The following is a 10,388-nucleotide window of genomic DNA, read 5'->3' as shown; positions in this document are numbered from 1 at the left end:
ATTTTTGCTACCTCATAAAAAATAACATTATTAGTATATTAGAGTAATTTGTAAAACGTTTGACAAGTTTAAACACCAAATCAAGCAAAATATGTTTGAATATATGAATTTCCTTTGTAGACAAATTAATTTATTACACCAAATCAAGCAAAATATGTCTGAATATATGAATTTCTTTTGTAGACAAATTAATTTATTGAATTAGTAAAATTTATATGATGATGTAATATTGAATATATGAATTTCCTTTGTAGAAAACCCCTAAACTTAACTAAATTAATTCACTAATGAACACAACAAAGAACAAAGCAAAAAAATAAACGATTAACAACCAATAAGCGAAACAATATCCAGGAAAGAATTCACCTAGATTTCATTTGTCATTATCAATCTAAATTACGCAATTTTTTTACTTAGTATTTTGATCCGTAAAAATCCCTAAATTATGCTAATATCTGTTTTGAGAGTAAGAGCAATTGACTCTAGTTTGATTAATTAAAAACTCTATTATCGCATTAACTTTTGCTATGGATTTCCCTATTAGATTTGACTCTAATCTAATAGATTTATTTCGTCCTATTTCTAAAATTGCATGCAACTCCACTCAATTACGCAAGATCTACTCTTAAACGGGGTTTATTCCTTCTTTGATTTAAGCACATCAAACATGGATCAATAGTTTAGAAATATTAAACCAAGAATTAAGCACACATAATTGAGAACAAGAAACTAAATATTTATTGCATGAAATAAAAATTAAAAAATGGAATTCATCATAGGGTTCATCTCATTAGGTATTTAGAAAATTGTGTTCATACTTGAAAATAAAAACATCCAGAGACAACAGTATAACCACAAGAAACAAAGAAACTCACTATAGCTTCTTAAGAAATCAAATGCGAATCTTCAATATTGACGAAAATATGCTTTAAAATCGGCTTCAATGGTGTTTTTTGAGTTGTTTTCTTAAATATTCTATGACGACTCTCTCCTATCATCTTATTTTTGTCATATATACATATTAAAATGCCTGAAAATCCTAAAAATCATAGTGCAAATTCGCACAATCGACACTACCTGCCACATGGTTTTTAAAAAATATTGTCAGTATTAAAGGAAATTCATGTTAATTAATAAATTTTGATATTGAGCTATGCTTAACAGATTGATATTAAATAAGAAAAAAAGAGCTTTAAAAACTCAAATTAAAAGAAATTCATTATTTTTAATTAATAAAATAATTAAATAAATAAAACTAAAAGTAATTAAACATATAAAATACAAAAAAAAAGAGATCATGTCATCTATACATTGATTAAATAACATTGTTAGTATTCGAGTAATTTGTGAAAGCGTTTGACAAGTTGAAATAAAAAAAAAACATATTTGAATATATGAATTTCCTTTGTAGACAAAACCTAAAATACTAATTTATTGAATTAGTAAAATTTATTTGATGATGTAATGCTGAATATATGAATTTCCTCTATAGATAAAGTCTAAAATACTAATTTAAATTTTCGTTTTTTAGTGTTAGATTTTATTAAAATACTTTTTTTTGTCACCTTTGCTCGATTTGAATATAGTATTGAAGTCGAAGCTATTAATTTCTTTTTTACTTATTTGAAAAGATAAAAACCAAAAAAATAATTTATATTTTCTTTTGGTTTAATGTATAATTTGGTACCTGAGTTTGATATTTTTTAGTATTTAATTCGATTTTTAGAGTTAATTTGATGATAATTCATGTTTTGATAATAATATTAGTTATTAATTTTTGCTAAAACAACCCTAAAATCATAATTAAATTGCATCCATAAATGAAAATTTAAATAAATTCACAATTGACACTGATTTGAGTCTATTAATAAAATCACAAAAAATTCAAACCTAATAATATTAGAAATTAACTTTCATAAAATCAACTCTAAAATCTGAATTACACACTAAAAATTTCGTATAAGTCGAATGGGACTGATCTCTTAATATAATTTAGAAAAATCATAGGGACTCTTAAATTTTCAAACAATTTTTTTCATATAAAACATGTTTTGACTTTTTGGTTTTTTTTTAAACATAGTTGAAAGCAAAAATTCATTTTTTATTCATTAAGAAATATTCTGAGTCTCAACTTGTTTAATAAAATAGATTTTGGTGTTTTAAAAATAGATTTATTGTCACTTAAGTTTTCCACCTTTGCTCCATTCCGTCTTAATTTTATTTAAATAATAAAATTATACAAATATTAATATAAAAACACCCAAAAAAATATGAAAAAGAATTATCTATAAATTATTTTCTGTAAAACAAGTACATCATATCGGTCGGACCAAATTAAAGTAATTATATAAAAAAATATTTAGAAAGAAAAAAAGTGAGACATGGTAGCGAAATATTACGAGGGCATGAAAATGTTATTAGGAAAGAGCCAAGACAAAAAGACAGTTGGTCCCTAAAGACCGGAGGCGGTTGTCTGGTTTGAAGGTTTTATTACTCGTTTTTGGCGTTGAATGTTAATTGCCAAGACTCAGCCAACAGTTGGGTGACATCCCAATACCATCAAACATGTCGTCTAATTTATATGCCAACACACCAATGTTGTTCAATTGTACAAATATATGTATATCATTGGTTAATTGAATGAATGAAAGAATCTATACGTCTAAGAATATTGGATCAAAAGAGCTTGCTTGCAAATTCATCCATGGAGCTTCCTTCTATACGAGAATAGCTTGATTTTTTGGCTACATCTCTCAGTTCTGATAAGCTTCTTCCCAGTTGCAATGCCACTTTCATTTCAAACAACTCCCCATTTTCTCTTTTCTCCACATCACATTCATCCAACGTTGATTTAATCGATTCTTGCATAAGCTTAAAGAACCCAGCGTTGTTCCTGTACATCTCGAACACCATACCAACTTGGCCACCGTGCTCGAAGGTGTTCACAGCTGAAGCTAAAGCTCCTGCGACAGCCGCCACTGTTGTCGCCCAAGGACTGTTGGAAGAAACCATGAAAGCCGATCCTAGAGCTGCTATTCCAGTTAGCAATGGCCCTGATGTAGCTAAAACTTTGTTCATGTTCAAAGCCTTGTTGCCTAGTCTCTCGTAATCTTCACTGTCTTTTCTCTTTATCACTTCAACCACTTCTCTCATTTCCATTTCCAATTCCTTGGTCCACCCATTGTTGTTCTTCAATGCTTTGTTTGAGTTTGGAGACTGTTTTGTAGGCCACCAAACAGCAGGCTCTAAACTTGCAGGGAATTTGTCAAGCATAACACCGAGCAAAGGAAGAGGGTAAGCTTTGTCAAGTGCCAACACTTTCTCCATGGCATCATTCACGTCATCTTGGCATGGAGAACCAACAGCAAGTAGGGTCTTGATTTTGGATTGAAGCTGCTTAAACAATCTGGTAGCATTACGTTGCTCTTCCACAAGCTGTGAGGGTTGAATCTTATTCATCAATACCAACATCCCAGTGGCTGCTGAGAACATCACACTGGATGCCAACTTCAAACCCATAACAGAAACGCCAGTTGCGGCGGCGACACCTACCATGGTTGTGGCGGTGAGGGTAATCATATTGATGGAGTTGAGTAGAAGGGTGTTCCAGTTATATCGTTGTTCCCCAATGTTGTTATGCATCTCCACTCTGTCAGCTATGGCCTCTAAGATGGCATAAAGTTGAAAGGTGGCCATTGAAATAGATGAGCTTTCTTGAACCAATGGTGTACTATGGACATTGTTTTGGATTGGGATTGTGTTGATGAGCCCATCTTTACTATTCAATTGCTCGGATTGTATTGTAGGTTGTCGTAATTTAGGGGCTGAAAATCTTACCGATGGAAGCTTTGGGAGGGATATAGCAGCACGTATTTGGTTTGAAGAAGAAGATGATGAGACGACAAAATTAGTCGCTTGTAAAGAAGCCATATATATAAATATATATATGATTATGAATATTTTGAATGGAAATTTAGAAATATTGTGGGTTGAATTGAAAGGAAATTAAAGAATGGATTTGTAGATGTTTTAGGGATGAAAGGAGAGGGGACTGCGATGGAGGCGTATTTATAGCAAACTGACGATGGTTTTGGCTTAGCTGCTGATTTGGTGAAAATCTGACTGTCTCCTTGACTTGACTTATCTTTATTACATCGGCTGACCTATTAAGAGGTTGTCTCGTTCAATGTTATATGATACGTTAAAACATGCCCCGAGTCCCTTTAGTTTTCATAAATTTAGAATTTAATGTACTTTTTCTTTTAAGAATTCAGTCTCTCTGCTTTTCAGATTTTAAAATTCAAGTCTGATTTCGTTAAATAAATTGTAATTATAATCTCTTAAAAATTATATTAAGGTTATTAATTTTAATGTATATTTTTATCAATAATTCACCATATAATTTATTTAACATTAAAAAAATTCCATTCTTTAAAAGAATTGGTCAATACTAGACTAAACTAAAGAATTAAGGATGACATTGACAACTATATGAACCCAATTGATTAAACTCAAGTTTGTTTCATCTTTGATTTTTAATTTGAAAATCATATTTTTATTGAATTAGTAAAGTCTATTTGATTATGTAATGTTGAAATATGAATTTCCTTTTTACTTGTCTACAAGACAGAGGCTAAATTACTAATTTTTTTTCCATTTTTAGTATTAAATTTTATAATAATCGTTTTGATTTTTTTTCAACTTTGAATCAAATAATTAATTTAATTTAATTTACTAATCTGAATAAATTTGGATAAAATTTTCTCATTTATAAATAATTTTGTACAATCAATTATATAATGTTTAAGTGCATATTATCTTTCGTTTTAAGGGTTTTAACAGAGTTATAAGTAATAATAAAAACTTTATAAATTCATTTGTTTAAACTAAAATTTTTTTCTATGTATTTGAAGTTTGAATTATATAAACTAGGACCAAATCAAACTAAATTCGGGCTAGGGTATAAAAAAGATATAAGAAAATTCATTTTTTATAACTTGAACTTGGCAACGGTTCTCACATTAGGGGACTTGAATATTTTTTTGGTTCCAGTTAATCATTAAATTTGACAATTATTTTCACATTTGAGTTTGAACTTTTTATTTGTCCAAGTTCATGTCTAAACTTGACAATTGTTCTTATATTCGTACTTTTAACTTTTTTATCTAACTTTTTCTTTAAGAAAATATCAGGGACGAATTTGAAAATAAAATATCAAGAACAACGGTGCATTAACCCAATTTATTTTAAAATCATAAGGTAGTAGATGTGAGCATGTAGTAGGCTTGGGTTGTAGCAGAAATTCTTTCAAAACATTGGTAATCATCCCAATATATATTAGAAAACTAATAAGACATGATAAGGGCATGAAGTAATGTTGTTACGCAAGAGGTAAGACAAAAGGAGCGTTGGTCCCTAAAGACCTTCGGCGGTTGTCTGGTTTGAAGCTTTTATTGCGCGTTATTGGCGCTGAAAGTTAGCCAAGTTGCCCAACACTCAGCCAGCAGAAGGGTGACATACCAACGAGAAATGGTCTAATTTGTAAGCCAATTATGAAGACAAGAGATCAATGTTTTTCAAATCTCCTTCAAGTTTCAAAGATTTCCATGCAATCCATGCATTCCTCAAAGCCAATTCATTTTAAAGGTACGCATTGAATTGTTTCTTCCGGCCTCTTCTTTTCAAATCTATTTGCCTAATTGGTCCCTAACGTCGTTTTAAATGATCAATCGAGCAGTTTTGGTATTTACTTGTGCCACCCGATGTTTTTGATTTACTATTTTACTTTTACATATTTACCTTTTAAAAGGATAAAAATGAAATATTATAGTAATTTTATTTCATCTCTTACAAAATGAACAGTTAAGATAAAAAAATCAAGTAGATTAAATATTAGTTCAATTGATATAGATGTTATTGAAGATCTTTAAAAGTTGCATGTATGAGTGAATTTAAATTTGTAATGTGCGCTTTATGTGAATACCATTAATTGGGGGTTTAAATTATAGTAGAAATGTATGAAAAAACACCGAAATGGCAAAAAAAAAATTAAATAACCCAAACCCAGTGTAACCTAATTATATATTAACTTCTCATACAAACTCAACCAAAATGAGTTGGAGTAACAAATAATTAAGTAAAACACGATTAGAAGGATATGAAACAAAAAAATAGTAATCACTTTCTTATTCCAATTTCCAAAGAATATGGTTAAGATACATTGATTTGTATGCATCAACCCTATTTATATTCAAGATTGAACCTATATCTTGTGTACATCATTCATCTTTACAAAATTGTACAAATATATGTATATCATTGGTTAACTGAATGAATCAAAGAATCTATACATCAAAGAATATTGGATCAAAAGAGCTTGCTTGCAAATTCATCCATGGGGCTTCCTTCTATACGAGAATAGCTTGATTTTTTGGCTACATCTCTCAGTTCTGATAAGCTTCTTCCCAGTTGCAATGCCACTTTCATTTCAAACAACTCCCCATTTTCTTTTTTCTCCACATCACATTCATCCAAGGTTGATTCAATCGATTCTTGCATATGCTTAAAGAACCCAGCGTTGTTCCTGTACATCTCGAACACCATACCAACTTGGCCACCGTGCTCGAAGGTGTTCACAGCTGAAGCTAAAGCTCCTGCAACAACCGCTACTGTTGCCGCCCAAGGGCTGTTGGAAGAAACCATGAAAGCTGATCCTAGAGCTGCTATTCCAGTTAGCAATGGCCCTGATGTAGCTAAAACTTTGTTCATGTTCAAAGCCTTGTTGCCTAATCTCTCGTAATCTTCACAGTCTTTTCTCTTTATTACTTCAACCACTTCTCTCATTTCCATTTCCAATTCCTTGGTCCACCCATTGTTGTTGTTCAATGCTTTGTTTGAGTTTGGAGACTGTTTTGTAGGCCACCAAACAGCAGGCTCTAAACTTGCAGGGAATTTGTCAAGCATAACACCAAGCAAAGGAAGAGGGTAAGCTTTGTCAAGTGCCAACACTTTCTCCATGGCATCATTCACGTCATCTTGGCATGGAGAACCAACAGCAAGTAGGGTTTTGATTTGGGATTGCAGCTGCTTAAACAATCTGGTAGCATTACGTTGCTCTTCCACAAGCTGTGAGGGTTGAATCTTATTCATCAATACCAGCATCCCAGTGGCTGCTGAGAACATCACACTGGATGCCAACTTCAAACCCATAACAGAAACCCCAGCGCCAACGCCAGTTGCGGCGGCAACACCTGCCATGGTAGCGGCAGTGAGGGTAATCATGTTGATGGAGTTGAGTAGAAGGGTGTTCCAGTTATCTCGTTGTTCCCCAATGTTTTTATGCATCTCCACTCTGTCAGCTATGGCCTCTAAGACGGCATAGAGTTGAAAGGTAGCCATTGAAACAGATGAGGTTTGTTGAACCAGAGGTGTGCTATGGACATCGTTTTGGATTGGAATTGTGTTGATGAGCCCATCTTTTCTATTCAATTCCTCGGACTGTATAGTGGGTTGTCGTAATTTAGGGGCTGAAAATCTTACCGATGGGAGCTTTGGGATGGATATAGCGGCATGGATTTGGTTTGAAGAAGAAGATGATGAGAGGAGAAAATTAGAAGCTTGTAACGAAGCCATATATGTATATATGATTATGAATATTTTGTATGAGAAAAAGAAAGCAGGAAATTTGGAGATTTTGTGATAGAAATTTGATGCTTTGAGGAAAGGAAACTAAAGAAAAGATTTGGAGATGAAAGGTGAAATGGAGGCGTATTTGTAGCAAACAACGATGGCTTAGGCTTTAGCTGCTGATTTGGTCTGCCCTCATGGGTTTGAAAACTTTGACCCACCGCTAGAAACTTGACAAAGTCTTGTTACTTGGCTGCTGACCTTTTAAGAGTTTATAAATTATAATTATTTCCTTCAATGCCATGTAAAAAAAAACAAAAAAAAAACTGAAGTTATTTGAATGTGTTTTAATTCAAATTATTTTCAATTATTTATAATTTATTAAATTCAAATTATAACATTAAAAATTATACCCATTTTTTAAATATTAAGTTCGTCTTGATACCGTGTATATAATCCTTCCTAACTCTTAAATCGGGAGATAATGCGTTTTAATATACCAAAACTTATATTCTTTTGCACTGATAATAATATCGATACCAATCGAATTAAAGACTTAATCAATAAAAAGTATAACACTATCCATGCATAAAGTAGATAAAAAAGAAGATTATGACAGCACCATTTAATAAAGTAAAATAATCTTTCTTGTTGCCTACATATATTTTCTTGCAAAATAAGTCATTGGATTAAACTAAGATTTATCTTCTTCATGTATTTCATCTTTGAATTTTAATTTAAGAGTAATTGAAAATTTTATTGATTGATGATTTATTAGATGCGTTGATCAACAAATACGGAGATAGAGGAGATTCTAGTTCAGAAGTAGAGAAGAAAAAGTAGATCCTTCTCCTTTTTAGATGTCTGTAAAATTTTATTATATAGAGTCGAATTTTGAGTCGAATTATTTTTATTAATATTATTTTTATTAAATTTGGACAAAATTATTTGATTATTTTTTATGTCATTTAATTTTGCCTAATATTGCATGAGACTGATCTCCCAATATAATTGAGAAAAATCATACAACCTTTTTTTTTTCTTATAAAACATGTTTTGACTTTTAAAAAAAAAACATAGTTGAAACCAATATTGTTTATATTTATAATTTGTTTATTCATTCTCGAATCTCAACTTGTTTGAATATCGTGTGATAGTCTGATGATTAAAGTATTTATCGCCCCAAGTGCGGCTTGGGTTCGAGTCATACTAATCATGTTGTTTTAGGATCTGCCATTCTTTTGAAATTCACAAAAAAAAATCTCAACTTGTTTAATATAATACTGTAACATTAAAAAAACATTTGTTTTGGAATTGGAGTAATTTAGAGTGTTCGTAGTCCAACTTAATTAACCTCTTTGTCTAGTCTAGACTAAACTTGGACTGGTTCGATTTCAACAATTATGGTCGAGAAACTCGTAAAATGACTCTAATTTTGAGACGGTTAGTCCTAATTATATTTAATAATTAAATTATTTTTTAAAAATTTTAATTATAAATTTATATAAATAGTAATATATATTTTTTTTGATATTTTAATTTTTTGAATAATAAAAATGTGTTTGTTTCATTGAAATGTTACAACAAATCTAGTTATTAATGATGTTCATTTGCACCAATGGTGACGTTTAATCTGAAAATTATTTTTAAAAATTAGATTGATTTTGAAAAAAAAAACTCGTTAATTTGATTAACTCGAAATTTTTTCATTCGATTTAATTAGATTTGATTGAATGTTCACTCTTAATATCAATATGATTCAAACTCGAAATTTCAAAAACTCTAATACCTCAACTTTACAATTGATTCAGATTAACCCTTCTGAAAATTTCTCATTTTATGATGTATTGAGATGTCACCAAACTGCTGGCTGGGTCTTAGCAGCCTGGCTGACTTTCAACACATGTGTAATAAACACTTCAAACCAGTAACCGCCTCCGGTCCATCCGGACCAACGGTCCTTTTGTCTTAGCCATGTCCTGCTCTTGTCATTCGTGTTTGGAACTCGTATTATTTTTTATAATCACATATGTCTTCATTTATTTTACGATTTAATAAATTTAGTTTCAATTAAGTTAGAGTAATATTTAAGTAAAACTCTCTTACTAATATTATTTTTAAAATTTGAACTTAGTCGGGATATCTCCGCTTCTTCTAACTGTTTATTAGTTCGTTTTTTTTTTCTAAATAATGAGATAGTTTGGACCCAACCCGATTTATGTTTGGACAAAAATTTTGTATTGGAGGATTGAATTGAAAATTTTAAATTTTGGGAGTCAAATAAAAGTTTCGTTCAAAAAATTTTAAATTAAATATTTGACAGTTGAAGGGACTAAAATTGAAATATTCCATTTAATCAAATAAAGGAACCAAATTGCACGAGCAAATTCACATCATTCATGGGTCATAAGGTTTCTGTAATTTTAAAAATTTATTATATAATTACTTATGTTAATCAATTTATTACATTATAGTCACTCAATTGTTAACTATTGTTAAAGATATGATGGTAAGTTGATGTGGCACGTCAATTCAACAATGTTTTTTCTTATGAATGCCATGAATTTTCCGCATAGGACCGATTTAATTATTTTAAAGAATTCATATTTGATTCACTACTCGACTTTTTTTTTCCTTTTCTCTTACTTTTATCATATATTTTATATATTCAATATTTTTAAAAAATAAATAAAAATAATAAAGATGTTGAATTAGCATGCGATATAAGCTTGTTGTTACACCCTTAATGACCATAATTTATA

At 30.5% G+C, this 10,388-nt stretch overlaps 2 protein-coding genes across 2 annotated transcripts; both read right to left on the bottom strand.

Annotated features, from left to right (window-relative positions):
• Positions 1-2,676: 2,676 nt before the first annotated feature.
• LOC107961063 (probable F-box protein At4g22030) lies at positions 2,677-3,930 on the bottom strand. Its single transcript, XM_016897304.2, has one exon. The coding sequence runs from the start codon at positions 3,928-3,930 to the stop codon at positions 2,677-2,679; it is 1,254 nt and encodes a 417-aa protein (XP_016752793.2).
• Positions 3,931-6,239: 2,309 nt separating this feature from the next.
• Positions 6,240-7,688, bottom strand: LOC107961519 (probable F-box protein At4g22030). Its single transcript, XM_016897630.2, has one exon. The coding sequence runs from the start codon at positions 7,630-7,632 to the stop codon at positions 6,367-6,369; it is 1,266 nt and encodes a 421-aa protein (XP_016753119.2). The 5' UTR covers positions 7,633-7,688; the 3' UTR covers positions 6,240-6,366.
• Positions 7,689-10,388: the final 2,700 nt, after the last annotated feature.

Source organism: Gossypium hirsutum, chromosome A06 (genome assembly GCF_007990345.1).
Source record: "Gossypium hirsutum isolate 1008001.06 chromosome A06, Gossypium_hirsutum_v2.1, whole genome shotgun sequence".
NCBI classification, from domain to species: Eukaryota; Viridiplantae; Streptophyta; class Magnoliopsida; order Malvales; family Malvaceae; genus Gossypium; species Gossypium hirsutum.
Note: the sequence above shows the minus strand (reverse complement) of the source record. Positions and strands in the feature narration are given on the sequence as shown.